At 39.4% G+C, this 23008-nt stretch overlaps 2 protein-coding genes across 5 annotated transcripts; both read left to right on the plus strand.

Moving 5' to 3' along the window:
- On the plus strand, window positions 1-18469 carry LOC137995614 (thyrotropin-releasing hormone receptor-like). Of its 4 annotated transcripts, XM_068841141.1 has the most exons (5): window positions 1-157; window positions 866-1103; window positions 8367-9000; window positions 15558-15759; window positions 16987-18469. In XM_068841141.1, the coding sequence occupies exons 2-5, from the start codon at window positions 1060-1062 to the stop codon at window positions 17364-17366; spliced, it is 1260 nt and encodes a 419-aa protein (XP_068697242.1). In that variant the 5' UTR covers window positions 1-157; window positions 866-1059; the 3' UTR covers window positions 17367-18469. The 4 variants fall into 4 exon arrangements, 3 of the variants coding, with proteins under 3 accessions (XP_068697242.1, XP_068697243.1, XP_068697241.1); XM_068841142.1 differs by lacking the exon at window positions 866-1103; XR_011122271.1 differs by lacking the exons at window positions 1-157; window positions 866-1103 and having other exon boundaries at window positions 8051-9000; window positions 16987-17712; window positions 18160-18184.
- A 413-nt stretch (window positions 18470-18882) lies between these two features.
- Window positions 18883-22711, plus strand: LOC137998015 (5-hydroxytryptamine receptor 4-like). Its single transcript, XM_068844401.1, has 3 exons — window positions 18883-19888; window positions 20976-21198; window positions 22056-22711. The coding sequence occupies exons 1-3, from the start codon at window positions 19097-19099 to the stop codon at window positions 22688-22690; spliced, it is 1650 nt and encodes a 549-aa protein (XP_068700502.1). The 5' UTR covers window positions 18883-19096; the 3' UTR covers window positions 22691-22711.
- The last annotated feature ends 297 nt before the right edge of the window (window positions 22712-23008 follow it).

Consider the following 23008-nt stretch of genomic DNA (forward strand, 5'->3'; position numbering starts at 1 on the left):
AACAATTCATGTTCGAAGACTGAGCGAGGTGGATTATATCTGGTAGGTTCATCATTTTATGAGTGATCTTTCGGGCCATCTTCGTCAACAGAAAACCCCAGGCTGGCATCATTAAGCTGGAATGTGGGTAGAGGCAAACCTTTGGAAGAAAACAGAGGTGAGAGATGCTTTCATGCAGACTGGGTCGCCTAAAATGATCTGTTGTAAACATGGCGGTTCACGAGTGAAGTTGTCTCTCTGGCCTTTCCGTGGACGAAATCCAGGACCTACCGATACAATTTGGGCCAGTTTTCAAAGCTAAAAACTTCAATCAGTGCTGTATTTGGCTGGTAGGACTGGGTGACCCGACACTTATAAAAAAAATCAATGGGGTTAATATCGTTTTATCGGGGAAGATTTTACGCTCGGTACGCTAAGAACTCAGCGTTATATCGGGAATATCGTTATACTGAAGATCGTTATATCGGGGTTCTGTCCCATACATTTTACTGTAACTTTTGTCGGGACATAGCATGTTTATCTTTTTACCGGGGATATCGTTATATCGAGGATCGTTGTATCGGGGTTCCACTGTAATAACATTTCCCTATCGCACGAACCATCCACCCTCCCCCCTCAGTTGTTACCTGTACCAAACCTGTACCGTCCTACAAACATCGAACGCACTCGCCTAAGCTTCGATTACCCCTAGTTATAGTCATTGCGTAGGATGGAGTTACACCAAGTATCCGTGAAACGCAAGACATTCGAAACATTCATCAGAATTGCGGTGATGGTTGAAGTCATTAGCCCTAACAGAAGTCCATCAGTGGTGCTATACCATTTCATCACTACTAATGGAAGTTGCCATTGATTGGTCCTTTAGAGCGCAACAACAGGGAAAGGCATCAAGTGATGCAATACCGCACCCAGACTTTGCAGACGACCTTGTTGTATTGTCTAACACTGCCTAAGAAGTTTAGAACAGCGTGTCAGATTTTGGACACGTTGCCTCTTTCTTCGACCTTAACATCAGCGTCGACAAGACAAAGAATATGGTAGAGAAAAGTGGAGAGGGATATGCTCCCGATGGGTATTATGTTTAACTACAGACCGTACAGGGGGTGAGTTGTTGTAATAATGTAATAGAACCAAGGCCTGATTGAGGTGTTTGAGGGATAAGAAAAAAAAAAAAGAAAGAAGGGGGGCTCAGAAAAAGGGGGCTGAAAATTCACCCATTTCACCTCCCCTGGATCCGCGCCTGACCGTGATCTATAGAGTGTCGTGGCTGCCTCATGCGTCTACAGACGCCGGGAGAGCTCCAAAATTTGAGATTAATTTAGCATTCCCTTTGAATCACCCTTTTGCAACCCACGTGATTGGTCTTAGGCGTCTTGCTTTGTATCAGATCATGCTGCTGTAACCAAACGAAAAGGAAACTTCATAGTTCATTATTTTACTATTTTTATAATCTCGTATTGTCAAAGAACAGCTAGCTCTTGTTTCATTTTGTTTAATAAGGCGACAGTCAGACGCTAAAACAATACCAATGTAGTCTTCAAATGATAATGTAATTGTTTAGGCTTTACGCTTGCCTCGCTTAGTTTACAATAATAAACACCAAAGATCCATGTTTTCTTTCGCAGCAACCTGATCTCAAAAACACTTTTCAAGCCCCAATAAAAGTGGCAATGTATCTAAATAAACCCGCAATTCAAAACTTCCTATACTAATTAACTTTCTCATATTGACTCTTTTGGCGGCATTATTACTGGGTTGCCAAACCCAGTCGGAATTTCGGTTTCATTTCGTGGGTTTTTACTGGGTTGCCTATGGCAAACCAGTCGAGGTCTGCGTTGATTTCGTCGTTTTTACTGGGTTGCCTATGGCAAACCAGTCGAGGTCTGCGTTTAGTTTGTTTGTTTTCTTTTTTTTCTTTTTCTTTTTTTTTTTTTTTTTTTTTTTCCGTGTCGGTAAAAGTCTTGCCTGTCACTCCCCTGGTAAGTGGTGTCTTTGTGTATAGAGCCTTCTGCGCGTATTTTCTTAGGATCGAGAGGGTAGTGGAACTGCGTAGATTTCTCTGGTGGACACAGTAGAATCATTAACTTAGCCTGCAATGGCGTCGAAAGTCATGCAACGCGAATGGCGTTTTAGTGGATCCTTTAACAAAATATACCCTTATGGAGCTCAATAATGGAAAGTCAGTTGGATAAACTAGGCATGAATCTCAAAAGCGACGAGTACTGGACTTCGACAACAATCTATCGCCCGTCGAGACGAAATCAAAGTGAGCAGTATTTACCTGAAGTACATGGTAATTTGACACAATTGAGTTTCTTGTCTTCTCGCACGCAATGAAATAGGAAGAGGTTTTCGCCTCTAAGAGCAAATATGTTGTTTGTTTCAATAAAATTTTCGCTGGAAAAGGATTCTGTGGTATTTAATTTTCTGCCTTTGTGAATTATAATATCATGTTGTGTATTTAATTTTCGAGCTTAAGGTTCAAATGTGATATGGGAGAAGTTTTTAGTATTGCTCTGTAAGCAGGAAGGGTTCACAGGCCTGTTGGAAGCGTGCTTGAGTTTCAACAAAATGAGCCCCAAAATCAGTGAAAACTTGTGACGCAGATGAATAATAAAGTAGCTGCTATTTCCAAAATGATGGAATTACCTGGTGATAAATAACGTCGTACGCGTCTTGGAGAGTAAATTTTGACTTTGCATAAATAAGAGTTGGGCGATTGTGATCTTTGTTTTGACTTCGCTCATTTCATTGTCAAACTTTATAACACTTGACAGAAAAAGAAACTTACAAAAACCCGGTATCTTGCCATCATTTGACACAGATGCTTCACTGTTTGGCGAGTAAACATACAGCGGTAACTTAATCACGGCGCCCGCTGAATTCCGGCCATGTCACTTTTGATTTTGCAATTTACTTGAACGTAGCAAAAATCTCCCAAAATGTTTGTCGCTGATCGTAACTTTTTATATGCTATGTTCACGGTTCAAAATTAATGTTGTTTTAATGTCGTAAATATTTTATTCTCGATCGACCGTCCGGGAAACTTCCTTCTGCTCTTTCTGAAAACTGTGTATCAATAGTTATTTGCTTTTTCATCAATATTTGTTTTGCATAAAGCAAGCTAACAAGATCTGTACCTTGCTGAGTTCGCATTTGTTAGAGTTAATAGTATTTTCGGTCCGATGCTTCTGTTTTAAGAGGGGTACATTATTTTGGTCTCCCATCCAAACACTAACCCCGCCCGGCAGGGCTTAACTTCAGTGAACTTTAGTATTAGAAAGCCCTCAGATGCTCAGAGGGCACACTTGTGGTAAAAAGAAGTTGTGAGGGAACTTGAAATTATCAACATGTCAGCCCAGAAGCCAATGTTTCTCGCTTCTCTTTTATTTGTTATTCTTCAGAGACTGGAATGCTGTATTTCAATACCACACAATTCAATGCCTTCTGATTTTCTGTAGCACGTACCACAGGCAACCCAGTGTATGCTTCACAGAAGCATCTAGTTTTATTTTTTTCCGTGTCGGTAAAAGTCTTGCCTGTCACTCCCCTGGTAAGTGGTGTCTTTTTGCATAGAGCCTTCTGCGCGTTTTTTCTTAGGATCGAGAGGATAGTGGAACTGCGTAGATTTCTCTGGTGGACACAGTAGAATCATTAACTTAGCCTGCAATGGCGTCGAAAGTCATGTAACGCGAAGGGCGTTTTAGTGGATCCTTAAACAAAATATACCCTTATGGAGCTCAATAATGGAAAGTCAGTTGGATAAACTAGGCAGGAATCTCAAAAGCGACGAGTACTGGACTTAGACATCGCCCGTCGAGACGAAATCAAAGTGAGCTGTATTTACCTGAAGTACATGGTAATTTGACACGATTGAGTTTCTTGTCTTCACGCACGCAATGAAATAGGACGAGGTTTTCGCCTCTACGAGCAAATATGTTGTTTGTTTCAATAAAATTTTCGCTGGAAAAGGATTCTGTGGTATTTTCTGCCTTTGTGAATTATAATATCATGTTGTGTATGGAATTTTCGAGCTTAAGGTTGAAATGTGATATGGGAGAAGTTTTTTAGTATTGCTCTGTAAGCAGGAAGGGTTCACAGGCCTGTTGGAAGCGTGCTTGAGTGTCAACAAAATGAGCCCCAAAATCAGTGAAGAATTGTGACGCAGTTGAATAATAAAGTAGCTGCTATTTCCAAAATGATGGAATTACCTGGTGATAAATAACGTCGTACGCGTCTTGGAGAGTAAATTTTGACTTTGCATAAACAAGACTTGGGCGATTGTGATCTTTGTTTTGACTTCGCTCATTTCATTGTCAAACTTTATAACACTTGACAGAAAAAGAAACTTACTAAAACCCGGTATCTTGCCATCATTTGACACAGATACTTCACTGTTTGGCGAGTAAACATGCCGCGGTAACTTCATTACGGCGCCCGCTGAATTCCGGCGATGTCACTTTCGATTTTGCGATTTATTTGTGCAGCCGAAACGTACAATAACAAAATTGAACGTTGCAAAAATCCCCCAAAATGTTTGTCGCTGATCGTAACTTTTTACATTCTATATTCACGGTTCAAAATAAATGTTGTTTTCATGTCGTAAATATGTTATTCTCGAGCGATCGTCCTGGAAACTTCCTTCTGCTCTTTCTAAAAACTTTGTATCAATATTTATTTACTTTTGCATCAATATTTGTTTTTGCATAAAGCAAGCTAACAAAATCTGTACCTTGCTGAGTTCGCATTTGTTAGCGTTAATAGTATTTTCGGTCCGATGCTTCTGTTTTATGAGGGGTATATTATTTTGGTCTCCCATCCAATCACTAACCGCGCCCAACAGGGCTTAACTTCAGTTAAACTTCGGTATTACAAAGCTGTCAGATGCTCAGAGGGAACGGTTAAACTTGTGGCCAAAAGAAGTTTATCAACATGTCAGCCCAGAAGCCAGTGTTTCTCACTTCCCATTTATTTTCTTCAATCTTTCTGGGTTCAGTACTTTGCTAGTAACCACATGTCTTCTCAGACTATTTACCCAAGACTTCTACCATGGCACTACAATGATAGACAATACCAAAACAATATCGTGCACTGTTAGAGCTACATATTACACAAGGACAGGTCTGTTTCGTTGTACGAACGTGTGAGGACCTGTGAGCCAAAGGGCCTCGTCTGGTAAGACTTCTTAATGACCGCCCAACTTGAAAAAAATTGTCTGGAACGGTGCACGTACCACAGGCAACCCAGTGTACCCTCACGGAGGGTCTAGTTTTGTTATTTTCCGTGTCGGGAAATGTCTTGCCTGTCACTCCCCTGCTAAGTGGTGTCTTTGTGCATAGAGTCTTCTGTGCGTATTTTGTTAGGTTTGAGGGGGCTGGGGTAATGCGTAGCTTGCTCTGCACAATTAACCTGTAATGGCGTCGAAAGTCATTGTAACGCGAATGGCTTTTTAGTACATCTTTAAAGAAAATATACCCACATGGAGCTCAAGAATGGAACGTCAAGACAGGCGGTGAAACATAAAGATCTGGAATCTGAAAAAAGCGACGAGTAATGGACTTCGACAGCGTGAATCTTTCGCCCGTCGAGCCGAAATCAAAATATGCTGTACTTCTAATATTTCGCCAAGGTGGAAATGGAAATTTCTCTGGTAACTTACGGGTTCAACAAAGACAGAGAAGGAATCGAACACCACAAGTAGATCTGTGATCTCTGTTGTGTGTCTCACAGTGTTTACTGAAGTCGCATCTATTTAAAGTTTGCCTGTTTGTCTGGCAAGTAACATTCATTTTGTACTCAACTCTGCAAAGGTAAAAAAAAATTGGAAATGTGACAGTGAAAAATTACTTGAATGAAAGCTTGTTGTCTCTTTTGTGCTTTATTATTTATGGTCAAGGTTCTTTCGAAAAGGGTTGAATGTAAACTGTCAGAAATTTATTTAATTGCATATGCTTTGTGATTGTGTGTTTCGCTTGCACGCACGCAACTGAAATAGGAAGGGTTTCTTTCCTCTTATAGCAAATATGTTGCTTGTTTCAAGAAATGTTTCGGTGGAAAATATTTCTGTGAAATTTCCAGCTTTTGTAAATTTATCATGTTGTGTAATTTTCGAGCTTAGCAAATTTGCATACATGTGTTGAAATGTGATACGGGGAGAATTTTTGTGGTAACGCATAAGTCACGAAAATAAACAGGTCTATTGGAAGCGTGCTTGAGTTTCAACAAAATGACCCCCAAAATCGGCAAAAGATTGTGACGCTGATGAATAATAAAGTCGCTGCTATTACCAAAACGATGGAATTACCTGGTGATAAATAACCTTGTCTTGGAGAGTAAATTTTTGATTTTCTAGAAACAATATTCAACCTCTGAGAGTTGAAGGAAGGGGTAGTTTCTAAAGAAACTGTGGTGCTGCGTCGGTGGGGAAGTAGTATACAAAAATTTGGTTTTATCAACGGAGTTGATAATGTAAATTGGCCACCGTACAGAGATTCTAAAAGCTGACGTTTCGAGCGTTAGCCCTTAAGAGTTGGGAGTTGAGAGTTGGCCGATTGTGGTCTTTGTGTTGAATTCGCACATTTCTTGTCAAAATTTATAACAATCGAAAGAAAAACAAAACTAACAAAAACAAAAACCCGGTAGCTTGGCATCATTTGACACAGATGCTTCACTGTTTCGCGAGTAAACATGCCGCGGTAAAATAACGCGGTAACTTGATCAGAGCACCCGCTGAATTCGATGTGCGATTTACTCGGTGCAGCCAAACTTGTACAATTACAACAAAACAACTAAAATCTCCCAAACTGTTTTTCGCTGATGGTAACTTTTTATATTCGTGGTTCAAAATTAATGTTGTTTTCATGTCGTAGATTTTGTTACCGATGGCAAAATATTTTATGCTCGATCGACCGTCCTGAAACTTCCTTCTGCTCTTCTTAAAAATTGTGTATCCATATTTATTTACTTTTACATCAATATTTGTTTGGCATAAAGCAAGCTAACAAAATTTTTATCTTGCTTGGTTCGCATTTGATAGCATTAAAATAGAATTTTCGGTCGTATGCTTCTGTTACTGAGTGGTATATTTCGTAGGTCGCCCATCCAGATACTAACCCCACCGAACTCCTAGGAAATAAATTCAGCTTTCAACTTTTGTTTACAAAGCTGTCAGATGCTGTCAGTGCACGCTTACACTTGTGGTGGAAAGAAGTTGCATGATCAACATGTCAGCCCAGAAGCCAATGTTTCTCGATTCCCTTTTATTTTCTTCAGTCTCCCTGGGTTCAGTACTTTGCTAGTAACCACATGTCTTCTCAAGGGGCTATTTTTCTGAGACTTCTTCCATGGCGCTACAATGATAGACAATACCAAAACAATATCGTGTATTGTTAGACCTACATATTACGCAAAGACAACTGTCAACATGTCATCCCAGAAGACAATGTTTTTCACTTCCCATTTATTTTCTTCAATCTTTCTGGGTTCAGTACTTTGCTAGTAACCACATGTCTTCTCAGGCTATTTACCCAAGACTTCTACCATGGCACTACAATGATAGACAATACCAAAACAATATCGTGCACTGTTAGAGCTACATATTACGCAAGGACAACTTGAATCTCCTGGAAGACAACACACAGCTCAGTTGACATTATGGAATAAATCGCTGTGTTACTTCTTTCCGACAAATGATTAATTAATAGGCCGGTAGCCAGGTTTTTAACCTCAGAAAAGGATCTGTTTCGTCGTACGAACGTGTGAGGACCTGTGAGCCAAAGGGCCTCTGCTGGTATGACTTCTGGGGGACCCCTTAAATGGTCTTAATGACCCCCCCAACTTGAAAAAAATTGCCTGGAACGCTACACGTACCACAGGCAACCCAGTGTACCCTCACGGAGGGTCTAGTATTTAATTTAGTCTTGCAAGACAGTTTCGCTGGAGTAAACTCATTATCTGTCAAGAAAAGTAAACAGAGAGAAATAAGTGCGTTCATTGTAAAGATAATTCTCACTTGCTTGATGTTATTAAGAGGCTAATACATATCTAAAGTTTGAATTTATGCATTATCCTAGAATTAAAGTAAAATTCTGGGATACAGCCTGATTGTGCATCGAGAACTGCAAACCTGAAGGAAGACTCATCACTCACATATTGAGTTTCTGTTCAAGGCAGTGCTATCAATTTCTCACACAAATGTCGCTGTCTTTAACGATAGCAATTTCGAATGTTTCTTTAGAGAATGGTACAACTGCTGCAAGCGAGGTTCTTTTCCAGATCAATCCCATTTTGGGTTTGGTAGTGGAAGGAGTAATTGCGTTCTTAGTTTGTGGACACTTTCTAATTCTCACAACACTTACCTTATACAGGCCATGGAACATAGCCGACGTGCTGATATTCTCGCTGTCGATTGCAGACACTGTAAATGCAGCTATTCCGCTCCAAATGCTCAACATCGTGAACAACTTCATTGGTCCTCATCTCTGGACACGGGTGTCCTGTGCCGCGTTCGTTACGTGCACGTATACATTTCGTATTGCTTCCGTGTGCACGATAACTTTGATATCAGTCGATAGAGCCATCTTGTTGACGAGGCCATTGCAGCACCACATCATTGTTACAATTGGAAGGGCAAGGAAGGCGATCGTCGCTGTCTGGTTGTTTTCTATCGTCCTGGCAATTTTACCGTTCATCGGAGTCGGGCATTCAAGTTTCAGAGGTGGTTACTGTTTTTATCAGCTATCTGATTTCGGAATCATGTACGGATACATTATCATTGGCATTGGTGTGCTACAGTTAGTGCTGGTATTAATGTGCTTCATAGCCATCAAGATTACTAGCAGCAAATTTGTGAAACGCCAATCTGTGATGGCGGCTTCCAAGCAAACTGGCTTGAAAAATTACAAGAGGCGGGAAACCGCAGGAACACGGCAAGTCAAGCAGTTGTCATTCATGATGGCCGTAGTGGTGTTGCTTTACTACTTTAGTTGGTTGCCTTACTTGGTGAGTCCTTTTTGATCGTGCATGCGTGCATCTTGATAAGTGTAATTGCTGTGTGTTATGTCTGTTCAAAACCTACAACTAGGTCAGAATTTAAGTAGATTCACAAACGTTTCAAACCCTATTAAAGTTGAAGTTGACTCAAATAAGTAAACTTTCAAAAATGAATTGCTCAGGGTGGAAACCCCCTCAGATTAAAGCTGGGTTTTAAATTACATGATCCGTCCCGGGAGCAGTCGGTCGAAAGTCTATCTTTTCGCATTATATAAAACGCCTTTGGTGATTCTAATGAAAGTCCTCAAATCGATGGTTTACACAAACCAATTTTCAGTTTATATTATAGCCAAAGTAGTCGTTAGGGTACTTCATTTGCCTTAGACAAGCCGGGTAGACAAGATCGCTGTAGGGAGTTCGTTCAAACATTCTTCAATCAAAGTCACTCCATTGGTGAATAGCTGCATGGTGCCAAAAATTCGAAAACCCCGGGGCGTTTGAAAAATGCAGTAAATGTAGTTGAATAACAATCTAAATGGACCGCAATTATAAGGTGAAGCTGCATTACTTAAATTATGATTACATTTTTGTACATGTTTCCAAAAAACACAAATCTTCGTAGAAAAACACTTCCTGGGAGAAGCTATTTGCATGCTGTGGATATTATGACAGTTTTTTCCCTCTAAAGCATAATAAAAAAATTGTTTCAGGGTTTGTTCAGTTCGCTCTTTGATAACCTTTTGCTCGGTACTTTTACAAATGAAAATTTTGCAATTATTCTACTCTATAGATAACAATAAAATTTCGCAACAAAGGCACTCAATGTATAATACAGAATGAATAATTCGCTGTTATTCAAATGTCATTAACGGCGAAGTAGTCAATCACAATAATATTCTAGCGAAGATATTTCGCAGTTAATGAAATTTCTTTAACGGCGAAGGAGCCAATCGCATCAATAAAATAGAGGGGATATTTCGCAGTTATCGAAATTTCGTTAACGGCGAAGTAGCCAATCACAATAACAGAATTGAGAGAATATTTCGCAGTTAATTAAATTTCATTAACCGGGAAGCAGCCAATAACGATAATAAAATAAAGGGAACATTTCGCAGTTATTGCAATTTTATTAACTGCGAAATAGACAATCAACAAATAAGAGTAGAGAGAATAATTCGCAGTTATTCAAATGTCATTAACGGCGACGTAGTCAACGACAATAACAGGTTAGCGAAGATATTTCGCAGTTAATGAAATTCCATTAACGGCGAAGTAGTCAATCACAATGATATTATAACGAAGATATTTCGCAGTTAATGAAATTTCCTTAACGGCGAAGTAGCTAATCGCATCAATAGAACAGAGGGGATATTTCGCAGTTATCGAAATTTCGTTAACGGCGAAGTAGCCAATCACAATAACAGAATGGAGAGAATATTTCGCAGTTATTTAAATTTCATTAACCGGGAAGCAGCCAATAACGATAATAGAATAAAGGGAATATTTCGCAGTTATTGCAATTTTATTAACTGCGAAGTAGACAATCAACATATAAGAGTAGAGAGAATATTTCGCAGTTATTCAAATGTCATTAACGGCGACGTAGTCAACGACAATAATAGGTTAGCGAAGATATTTCGCAGTTAATGAAATTCCATTAACGGCGAAGTAGTCAATCACAATAATATTATAGCGAAGATATTTCGCAGTTAATGAAATTTCCTTAACGGCGAAGTAGCCAATCGCATCTATAGAATAGAGGGGATATTTCGCAGTTATCGAAATTTCGTTCACGGAGAAGTAGCCAATCACAATAACAGAATGGAGAGAATATTTCGCAGTTATTTAAATTTCATTAACCGGGAAGCAGCCAATAACGATAATAGAATAAAGGGAATATTTCGCAGTTATTGCAATTTTATTAACTGCGAAGTAGACAATCAACATATTAGAGTAGAGAGAATAATTCGCAGTTATTCAAATGTCATTAACGGCGAAGTAGTCAACGACAATAATAGGTTAGCGAAGATATTTCGCAGTTAATGACATTCCATTAACGGTGAAGTAGCCAATAACCATAATTTATTATATCGCTTGTGTTTGTAGCCGATATAACGCGCGCTCTGATTGGCTAATTGTGACTGAATTGTAGGGCATTATTCTCCCGTAATGCCCACGGGCCGATTACGGGCTTGCAAAAACAAAGCAAAAGGTAATTAAAAAGCCATATAATAAACTACTTACTAACCGAGCTAGCTCGAGCCGTACTGTGGAATATTGGCCCTCGGTCGTTTTTGTACGGACCTCTTTGCATACGGCATTGAAACTTATTGTTTTAGTTGTGCCTATCAACTCATTCATGTCTTCAGGAATTTGTAGTCTGTTTGGTGCGCATGCAATCCAAGTGTCCATAATTCCAAATTTGGTTACAACTTTCATAAATCGATTTTCTTTTTCAATTACTTTACCAAGAAGTGTGTTTGGTTGAAATGGACTTTTGTCCACTTAATTAATTTTTATTTTGACAAAGTTGTTGATCATGACTTGGAATGAAATAGTATTGGGTTTGCTTGTTGTTGTTTTTTTTTTGTATTTTCTTTGTGTGTTTCTTGCTTTTTCCTGTTGAGGTGTCCTTATCTCCTTTGTTGACTTGATAAGTGAATAACAAGCACGTTTAGGTTCTTCTTCTTCTTCTGAACATTTTGTGAAATGATCAATCATGTGGAGAATCCAAAGATGATATGAACATGTACATGGTAAGTTTCTAAGGTCCATTAGGTCCATTTGCAAATGCGTTAGGAATTCACTTGCTTGAATAGGGGCTACTACAGGCTGTTTTTGCCTGCTGGTGATCGACGTTTGTTCTTCGTGTATCGAGCAGAGTGACACAAAGAGTTGTATTACTTCTTGGCATACTCAGTACTGATTCTTAGTTTCGCTTGATATACTTGTCCATCTTGTCTTTTGATAATTGCTACGCCTTGATTTGTCAGATTAGTTCTGTCCTTGCTGTCTTCATTACGTGTTTCTAATCACGTCACTGCATCGTTGTAACAGTTGGCGTCAATATGTATGGGTTATTGACCAAGCGTGAGGTCAAGATGACTGGATATTGGCCAAGTTCTTTTTTTGCGTGTTTATGGACCGAGACGAAGTCGAGGTCCATAAACACGCAAAAAAAGAACGAGGCCAATATCCAGTCATCTTGACCGAACAATCTTGGTCAATAAAGGATTTATTATATGACTTAAAACACCAAAAAATGATCTTTGATCTTGCGGGACCAAGCGAGAAATCCCGAGCGGGCTGTATCGCTCCATCTTGCCCCCTCGGGTAGCCAATCAGAGCGCGCGATTTGGTTCATCTTGCCCGCTCACGGAGCTAGTCATATAATAAAAAGGGTTATTTTGCTTGCTTTTGTCTTTTTGGAAGCTTTAACTTCACCCAATGTTTTGTAGAATATCTCTGAATCAATACAACTTGTGTTAGCCATTTAACGAAACGTACAGGGCCACGCATTGCGCACCAGTAAACTTTCTCTCGTGTACACATTAGAATTGAATGGATCAAGGGTGCATGAAGTAGTGATAGGTATGACGAATGGATCAGGGGATGGCAGGTTAAGAGGGATAGGGACAGACAGAAAGAGAGTAATAACAGAAAGGAAGAGAGTAGAGAGGAAAGTGGGAGGAGGGAAAGGCGATTTTTTGGGTTTTGTTTTGTTTTCAACCCCACTAAAAAAACCGTGCCCCTTTTTTTTTTAACCACACCCCATAAAGAAAATCCCTTTTCAAACAGTTAATAAATAACCTAGGTTAATTAAATTCCCGTAGTTTCATTTAAATTTACCTTAGTTTGATTTAAATGGACCTGAATTTAATAGAATGAAGGAAATACTTCGCAGTTATTGAAATTTCATTAACGGCGAAGTAGCCAATAATAATAATGAAATACAGGGAATATTTCGCAGTTATTGCAATCTTATTAACGGCGAAGAAGACCATCAACATAATAAAATAGAGAGAACAATTCGCAGTAACTGTTATTCAAATGTCATTAACGGCGAAGTAGTCAATCTGTCCTGTAATAATATAGAGAGAGGGAAACGTTTCACCGTTAATGACATTTCAATAACTGCGAAATTTGTGGTTCCAATACATCTTTAGCGGGAAACTTTCGCCGTTAATGACATTTCATTTACTACGAAATCTGTGGTTCTAAAACATGCTTAAGGGCGAAACGTTTCGCCGTTGCTGACATTTCAATAACTGCAAAATTTGTGATTCCCGTATTCATTCAGTGGGAAATCTTTCGCCGTTAATGACATTTTGATAACTGCGAAATTTGTGCCTCCAGTAACAGTTGTGGAAAATCTTTCGCAGTTAATGAGATTTCAATTACTGCGAAATTTTCCTTCGCTATATAATAAAAGTATACTGATAAAGTTTTGTGCGAACTTTTATTAATTATCTGTAGATAAATATAACTGCAAAATTTTCATTTATATCATGTCAATGTTTTGGTGGAATCGAAGTGATTTTTAGAGTTCATTAAAGTGACACTAGAACATAAAAAGATGGTTTCATAAACCCGTTAAATTAATTCCTTTGAAAGCCGACAAGATTAGCATACTGTTTAATCCTTTCCGCAAACCTGTCAAAAGCTTCTGTTGGTTTATTGTACCCTGTTTGGTGACATTGACTTCGACTTTGCAGCAAAATTGATTCCAAAAGCTACAATTTCCGCTAACTTCATTTTTGTGTACGTATACGTGCAAAAACAATAACGATACCAAGAAAGAAATTTCTTTTTTTTACGTTGCGTCTCAACAAGTTTATAATGAACAAATAAAGCCAGAATAAAGACAACGCACAGGCATACTGATTCTTTGCTTGTGCCCCTTGGAAAACCCGCTGAAATAGAGATAAATTATTGTACACCTGCCTCTGAGTTTATCTGAAAAGGTCTTAATAATGTGAAGTTTTTGGCTTGCAGGCTATGAAGGATATCATTACATCACGTATCCATTACAAAATTCTCGAATCTGATTGGTTATCAACAGCCTTGATTTCAGCAATAGGGCAGTTTGTAATTGGACACCTTGGAATTGGATAGCTGCAGTTTATGCGTCAACAAGCGCGAGCTAGATGTATTTGAATCAATTACCTTTTTCCAGAGCTATTAAAAAAACTAAGAAAAGTTGAGCAGATTAAGATCTAAAAATTTTATCACCGTCGCCTTCTCGTGTTTTGCGATAGTTACGATCAATTGATAATAGGACTTCGTGTCGTACAATTCAGGGAGGAATCGAGCGCTTCGCTATCGGCTTATTTTGAAATTACTCGCCCGATTAATCCCTTAATCACAACCATTACAATTTTCTCAAATGTAATTGGTGCATTAACTACTTTATTTTTCACTAATTATTGTGTAGGGTTGAAATCGGACAGTGAAATTGAAAAGTTGGCTGTAATCGGATACCTGAAATCGGACAGTTACATCAGTCAATCATATTAAGTGCACTCATCTTAATCCACCAATCACAGAATTTATCACAATAACCATAGCAACAACCACTTACCCTACCAAACTCAGTGGCGATTTTCCAAAATGGACAAGCAGTGAAAAAGGAAGGCATTAATTTTGTTTTCTTGGAAATTGTAATGGTTATGATTAATTGATAACAGGACTTCAAGTCGTCCAATTTGGTCTGTAATCATACTCGTGTTTGAACAAATCGGACTCCCGCTACGCGGTCATCCGATTTTGTTAATCACTCGTATGATTACAGACTAAATTGGACTCCACTCAATCCTATTACCATTATTAATTAAGTATCAATATCGATAAAAGACCATTTTACGTCCCAAATTTAGTCACACCAAGAGAAAATGAGGGGACAGAGAGGGAGGCTCAAGGCGTTGGCCGGGATATGTTATGTCCACGAAAGTTATTTTTAGACGAGCGGAAGTGTCTTTGTTCTAGCGGAAGTCTGTCTTCTGAGACGTCCGCATGCAGTCTTGCCTCGCTCTCAGGTTCTTAGTGAAAAGAGAAAATGATGGCGCTCGTGGAAGGCTGATGAATATTTATTTTCTTTCAAACATCGGACCGAGGTTGGCCTGCATGCGTACGTCTCGGAAGACTTCCGCTCGTCTAAAAATAACTTTCGTGGACATGACATATCCCAAGGGCTGGACCGGGAGCCTCCTTCTCTGTCCCCTCATTTTTTCTTGGTCACACTCATTTAACTTGTTATGGATCTATGGAGTTCACGTTTCTCTCCACCTTCCCCTCCCCTCCCCTCCCCTCCCCTCCTCAACTGGTCTCGTCCTTAAAAGCGCAGGACAGAGGGTTTGGGTTGGCAGATTAAAGGCTAGTGGTCTAATGCAATGTGTTACTATTCTCCGGCTTTTTCTTATATTATCTTTCCGCCGCTGACTTAGTTGCGGTTAGTCAAGCTCTGAGACTCATTTGCCTGTGATGTATGGATGTGGTCACTGTTTTTCTCTGTTCTTGTTTTTCATTTTATTTCAAACTCTGTTACTTGGTTTTGCTTTCTTTTTTAGCTGGCAAACCTTTACAGCATGGTAACTGGGCGAACCGACCGCGCAACAGTCATTTTAATCGGTTTCTTTTCTCTCGTAAACGCACTCATCAATCCCATTCTCTACGGCAAAATGAGCCGAAGATACAGAAACGGATACATTTACATATTCAAGAAAATCTTGTCAATGTGTGGAGGAGAAAAACCCGACGCTACATTCCTTGGTAGGTTTACGCAACAATAATTCGAAGAAACTGTGCTGCGCAGTAATGCGGATGAATATAATATGAAAGTTCAAATTTGCGCGCAAGAAGTTTAACAGAGAACCAAACGTTTCGAGGGTACTCCCTCTTCATCAGTGGTTTGAAAGCAACTCCTTTTTTTAAAATTTATTTTGTTTATTTATTTTGTTAAGCTCACTGGTAGTCATAGTCATAGCTGATTTACCCACGAGGAGCTTAGGAGTCGCAACTCATTAAAACGCTCGCGTGCAACCATGATATCAGTCACAGGGGACAGACCACAACACCAGGAACACCATGCCCCACTCTTTGCGAATAGTGTTTAAGTTCTATACCCTCACACAGGGACTGCGAGAAGACTAGAGGGTCTAACTACTTGTAGATGTCATTACAAAAACAGCACTTTTGTCCTCAGTTATTTAAAGACCCTGAGTGTTGGTCCAGCCGGAGTCGAACTCACGACCTCCCGCATGACAGCCCGATGCTCAACCAACTGAGCCATCGTTGCGCTATAACAGACTTCATCAGCGGGTGCACGTGTCAGCCACGCCTATCTCCAAAATAACGGAAGTTTCACGCTAGCCTTCGTTCAAAATCAAGTATAAAGACAAAAATAATTTTGAAGTTCAGTATCAGTTAGTCTTTCGGTGAGTTTTAGGGAATAGGCCTTTTGCAACTAACGATCACATGGTACAAAATCCGCCATGCTGGAGGGCAAGCTCATTAATATTCCCCCACTGGGACATTAAAACAAAGGCAAGTCAAGCTTGACTGGTTAAGGTCTCTTTGTTTTAATGTCCCAGTGGGGTATAATAACGAGCTTCCCCTCCAGCATGGCGGATTTTGTACCATGTGATCGTTAGTTGCAAAAGGCCTATTAGATAGGCTTTATAGTGACCTATTTAACAATTAGACCTGTAGCCCGCAAGGTCAATAGCCCATGAGGGCAAAGGGTCTAATTGTTTTAGTATCACCCAACTAATCGGACAGAAGAGGCAATAATAAAGTTAGCAAATGCAAGTTGAAGAAATATTTATTTGGGAATAAAACGAAAGAAAGAGTCACGCTTTTCGCTACTCGAGGACTATCACTAATAGTCCTCTAGTAGCGTAGCCAATCAAAATGCAGGATTTGCATTAGTCCTCTAGTTGGGCGATACTAATACAAGTTGGACCAAACATTTGGCGCATTTTTTTCTTTAATCGACAGATGGCACTCGTCGCAAAGGGTCCTTTGTGAAATTTTCAACAGCTTCGGCCCTTCAGTCTAATGCTCGTAAAAGCATTGATTTTTCTGTTCGCGAAGGGAAACTTCGTGGGGAGAATGGAGTATCAAATCATCACTCTACCAGTGTAACAGGGGTGGAATTTGAAGGAAGCCACGGACAAGAGAAGCCGCAAGAAGACGAGCAAGAAAGAAACCAGAAATGGAGCCTTACATTTGCCAACGACAACACTGACGAGGACAAAGGAATCGTGAACCCCAGCCATTTAAGTATATCTTTATCAACATTCGACGTAGAATTAGGAGCAACAATTGATAAAGATGTATCTCTGCCTGACGACGAGACTTTTGATAGCGGTCTGTAAACGTAATTTCATGTCGTGCACGATTTCCGAAAAAAAAAAGACTAGGCTGATCTTAGATTTCTTATATAGAAATGATCGTTTGCTTGTAACAAAATGTACTTATATCGTTAAGTCGAATAGGTTACTGTTTGGTCGTGCTGGGTGCCTCAGAAACGTATAATGATCCAATTGCAGTCAAATACGTCACAGTAGTCGCTGGATCTATATAACTCAATCCAAATGTCCGGCACTCCGTACTGAGATGACATATATAGCTACCAACGCAGACTCCACCAGTAAAAAGAATTGTCATCCGATCAGCTACGCTGAAGTATTCATACATAGGTATTACTAGTCAGGTAACAAGGTCAAGAAAATAATACGTCGGTAAGCGAGCCATCGCTCTCTTTTGTGCAAACCAATCGTAATTTTGACAAACGAATTAGCGATCTCGGAAACCGTGTCAGCTTAGCCAGTGAGTAGTTGACCACAGTATTTTCAAATAATATAGTGAACTATTTAGTAACAAGCAAATAACGGAGATTTATACGTTATTTGCTTGCCACTGCGTTCAATTAACATTTAGCAGCTCAGGGGCGTGGGGGGGGGGGGGAGGGGGTGCAGGGAGTGCCAGGGAATGCGTTTCCACCCCCCCCCCCCACCCCCCTGACCTGCGGCTTTCTAATACAACTGGTATTCTGCGGGAAAAGAAAAACACGTCAGAAGTCAGCTACGCCATTACTTATTGGTGCACCCCCTCCTAAGATCCTGGGTTCGTGCCTGAAGCCTTTAGCTGTTTATTTCATGAAACAAGGTCCAACTCCACAAATCCAAATGCGTCATACCCAAAAGAAAGGCTTCGGTTCTTAACAATCCATCAGCTGCAGTTTAGAACTGAGATAATCCAAGGAAATATCTTCACTTCTTTTTAACTCTTCAGAAACGACTAATGGAGAGCACACGATTGTAATTTCCTTTTCTGTATTCCATTCAAAAAGAATTATTTTTCTTTTATCATATTCATAAAACCACGATCAAAATTTCATTAAAAATTCTGGAAGCGGTAAGAAAAGGAATTAATGAGGATCAATGAGCCAGCCGTATATGAAATATTGATGATAAACGTTCTTGTTACTACTCAAGCATAATCTAAAATTTTAATTTTAAGGCAAATGTTACTAATAAACAAGAGCCGAAACTGAAAATTGTTTATTCGTTTCTTTGTTTTTTCTTTTAACTTTATCGTCCAGTCGTAGAAACCACAATCATAGAGGAGTACCATTCTCTCAATTGTGAAATTATGCCAAATTGGGCATAAATCACAATAATCAATCGGTTTTAATCAATATTTTATAAGACCTGTTTTTTGTCAAAGAGATAAATATTTAAAACCAATCAGAAAAATGTTACGTTATCTACACTGGCTGATAAATTATTCTCTATGACAAAGTTGTATTTGTTTCATATTAACACTAGAGAATTTTCAACCTGTAACAATTGTGTAGCTGCAATATATCGTGTTAGAAATCATTCCCGCTTGAGTGGGAAAACAGATTGAAACTCCGTATCATCGGCTCTTCAATACTTTTTAATGAAATTTGCGGTTAGTTGCATGCAAAGGCTTCCATTTACAAAGGTTTTGGCTTGGACATACATGCAGTCCAGGATTTCTACTTTATTGTTTGGCAGTACGTTATTCCTACACACTGACTCAGGAAAGAGATATTCAATCTGGTCAAACCGATAGCGTCATGGAATCAGAGAATGTTAATGGAGAACAAACATTCAACAGTGCATCTCCAGAGATTCGTATTGCTTTAATAACTACAGTGGTTGTAGTGTCGTTCATCATATTAGCAGGAAACCTGTTAACTGTTGTTAGCATTTTGTGTTTCACAAAACGAAAAAGTACCTTCAGTTTTCTTCTCGTCACGATCTCTTTGATAGACATTTTAAATATTTTGGGACCAAATGTAGTCTCTTTGTTCGTGTTTTTTGACAAAGGAAACAATTTCTACAAGTACTTTACTTTGTGCAGACTTCAAGCATGGAGTATCGTGTTTCTTCGTTGTGCTGCCACATTAGCAATTACTCTTCTCGGACTAGATAGATTTTTCATTACTTTAACACCGCGCTTCTATCGAAAACAATGGAAAGGAAAGTTGTTCGTTGCATTTTTCTTTGGAAAATGGATAATCTCCGCGTTTATAGCGACGTGGCCTCTGCTGTGGTTAGACGGTTTCCACGTTTCCAAGGATACAGGATATACTTTTTGCCTGTTCCTGTACGAAAATCCTGTGGCGGGATTTTTCGTCGTTTTCCTCATGTGTTTGTTGTTAGTCAGTTGCTTGTGTTTTTACGCAATATTCAGCACATCGAACAAGGGATCATTCAGTACCAAGTTGAGAAAAGATGACGGGTTCAGCTTTTCTGCTAAACAGCGTGAAGTTTCCCACTTGGCGAACCCTACTGACAACAAAGATCTCACTATTTTAGCAGCTTTGGTCGTTGCTGTTTATTTCTGTTGCTTGTTGCCTTGGGTGGTAAGAGAGCTGACACAGGACACTTCATCGCGATTTGTCACCCCATATAGAGCAATAGACCGATTCGGTTGACTCAATGTTGTACCCAATTGAAATCTTTCGGGGTTAAGGTTCTTAATGTGTTGCATTTGCATGATAATGTAGCAGTCACATTTAAATGATATCGAAATACTTGGAACAAAACGTTTTACTCCTAAAGGATTTAACTTGGATACAACATTGGGTTAGCCGAATCGGTCTCACCCGACTAATCCGTGACATTTTATTTCGCGCTTTGATTTCCATACACGAACGTTAACCTCAATACTTGCCTAGCATCGGGATTTGAGCCCACGATCCCTCTACCATGAGACGAAATTTTTTACATTCCAGATGATCACTAATTTCTTATATGGGGTGAAATTTTGCTAAAATCATTTATACATTTTTAAAAACAGTTTCGCATTCGGGGTCCGTACTTTCGAACTATGAATATTTTAAATGAATGAAGGGGGTAGTTTCTAAAGAACTGTGGTGCTGCGTCGGTGGGGAAATAGTTTACAAAAATTTGGTTTTATCAACGGAGTTGATAATGTAAATTGGCCACCGTACAGAGATTCTAAAAGCTGACGTTTCAAGTGTTAGCCCATCGTCAAAGCGACGAAGGGCTAACGACGAAGGGCTAACGCTCGAAACGTCAGCTTTTAGAATCTCTGTACGGTGGCCAATTTACATTATCAACTCCGTTGATAAAACCAAATTTTTGCATGAATATTTCAGTTTTATTTTTTATTTTTTAAATTACATTAGTTTGGTCAACTGCGGGAACGTGTAAAGAAAATCCATCATATTAATCACTATGGAGGCTCTGTGCCTTAAAATACAGTACATACGTGGAAAGGAATATCTCCTCTCTTTAGTATTACGATCAAGAATCAAAACAGGAAATTGAATAAACCGTTGGTACAATTGTCCCGCTTATCATTTTGATTTCAAGCAAAACAGAACCGCTTGAATTTTAAACATTTAAATACCAAGACATAAAGCTTTAACATCAATTCCAAAACATCTAGGCTTCTCTGTTATATTTTATTCTAATTTATTTCAGATAGCCATTACACTTGGTACTCTTTCAGTGGACTATCCTTCGCTGTTCGGCTTGTGTGCGCTCCAGTTACCACTGGTCAGCAGTCTCTTGAACCCTTTTATATACGGTATCAGGTGGCTTCCTTACAGAAGGGCATACCATCGGGCACTGAGGTGGCCTTGCACAAAATGTTGCAACAGGAAATTTCAAAAATCATCGCGTTCAAGGTCGCATAACTTTAACTGTAAGTATGCGAGCTGGCTGATATTTTACTTGAGTCAAACGCCGCGATCAGAAAATTATAACACGTTTGAAACGTGTTTTAAGGGCCATTTAAACGGTTTCGACGTTGTCTTCAACATGTGCCGTTGAAGCTAAGTCTGGAGTGTTTTATCAAGTTGACAACATTGTTAAAAGTGTAAAAAAAATTGAAAGCTTATTCAATTAAATTTACACTAGTTAAAGAGGCAGTGTCACGCTATTTCAGTCCAACTTAAAAACACTAAAATACGTCTTTGCATAAATCAAGACCAAAAATCAATGGTGTATTTTTGTTGCCAATAACAACTGAAGTGCACTGAAGCTATTCTTTGTTATTTGCATCCATGGATGGAGAGAGGATGCAAATTGATTGAAACTTGAAAAAACTGGCCCTTTAAGTCAGTTTGAGATCTTCGCAGTTATGAACGCTACTTTAATAGTAACGAAAGGAACTTAAGCCTGAAAATTTCAGGCTTAAACTGGATTCAAACCCACGCCCTTTTTACTGGTGAAATATTTTGTCATCAACGTTTGGCTCGAAAAGGTCGAGGCAAATGAAATCGTTTAAGCCTGCGAAGTATCCAAAAAATAAATTGGGTGCGCGAGGCTTCAGAGTAAACAAGAAAATGAAAGGTTCACATTTGTATGCTCGCGTTTTCGTCAAAACCTCAAATTTGATGATTTTATGTGCTAAAATGAGCACGGCACGATTATTTCTGCTCTTTTGACCAACGATACTATTGTTTTGTGGAGCCAGTGTCGTTGCCGAGGTTGCCATCGTTTCTGAAACTCCGTTTTGTCTGCACCCAGTACCAGCAAGGTTTCCTTATTTCTTTACAGGCATCACAAGCGCTGGCCACAGCTTCTGGATATCGGATGGTTTTGTAGAGGCCGACGGTGATCATGAAAACGCTTTTCACGTTCTTTTTAGTAGCACCTCGTACATTAAGCCACTCGACTTCAACTTAGATGAGCTGGAAATGTTCGAGCAAAATTCAAGATACACCAATATGGCGCCCTTGTCATTATCCAATGGCCAAAAACCTATCACAATGAAAGATACGACGTGGCGGGCGGGTGGAAATCATTTTCAGAATATATTGGATTTCATCGAGGCCAAGACGGGAGAAAATCATATAACTAGAAATAACAAATGCGCAAATGAGGCTGACATACCTAGCGCAGAGACTCGTCAAAATCATACCAGTGCATACACTCAGTCCGTACATAAACGTGAACCTGCGGTACCAGGTCATGCAAGTGACCTCGAGTTATCTCTTTTTGGACATAACACTTCAGATATCCCGAGTGTTGAGCGGTGCGATAAACAAAAACATAGTGCTACATGTTCCTGTCTCGGAAAATCAAAATACTACCCTGTGGAAAGGAAAAATCGCGAGATGGAGTCATTAATGCCTGACGCAATAGAGAATCTTACCTCAAGAGATGCACTTCCTACAGACGTACACCTTTAATCTGGCAGTAACGGGAACTCAGTTGGGAGAGCATTGCACCGGCATCGCACATGTCATGAGTTCGAATCCCGTCGGAGCCGCTTGAATTTTTTGAGGTGTCTATAAAGATAATTGCTTAAATTACCTACGTAAGGGCGAGGATTATTTCTCTATTAGGGGGGTACATGTTTCCGACATCTGTGATCGTGTTCACAATCAGCTTAAGGTTATTAAGCGTTTCAGAAATATTGCATCCAGTAATACTAAAACTAGGTTGTATAAAGCTTTCATCATGCCATATTTTCCATATTGTAGTAGTGTATGGCACTTTTGCGGAGC

This window comes from Montipora foliosa, chromosome 3 (assembly GCF_036669935.1).
Source record: "Montipora foliosa isolate CH-2021 chromosome 3, ASM3666993v2, whole genome shotgun sequence".
NCBI classification, from domain to species: domain Eukaryota; kingdom Metazoa; phylum Cnidaria; class Anthozoa; order Scleractinia; family Acroporidae; genus Montipora; species Montipora foliosa.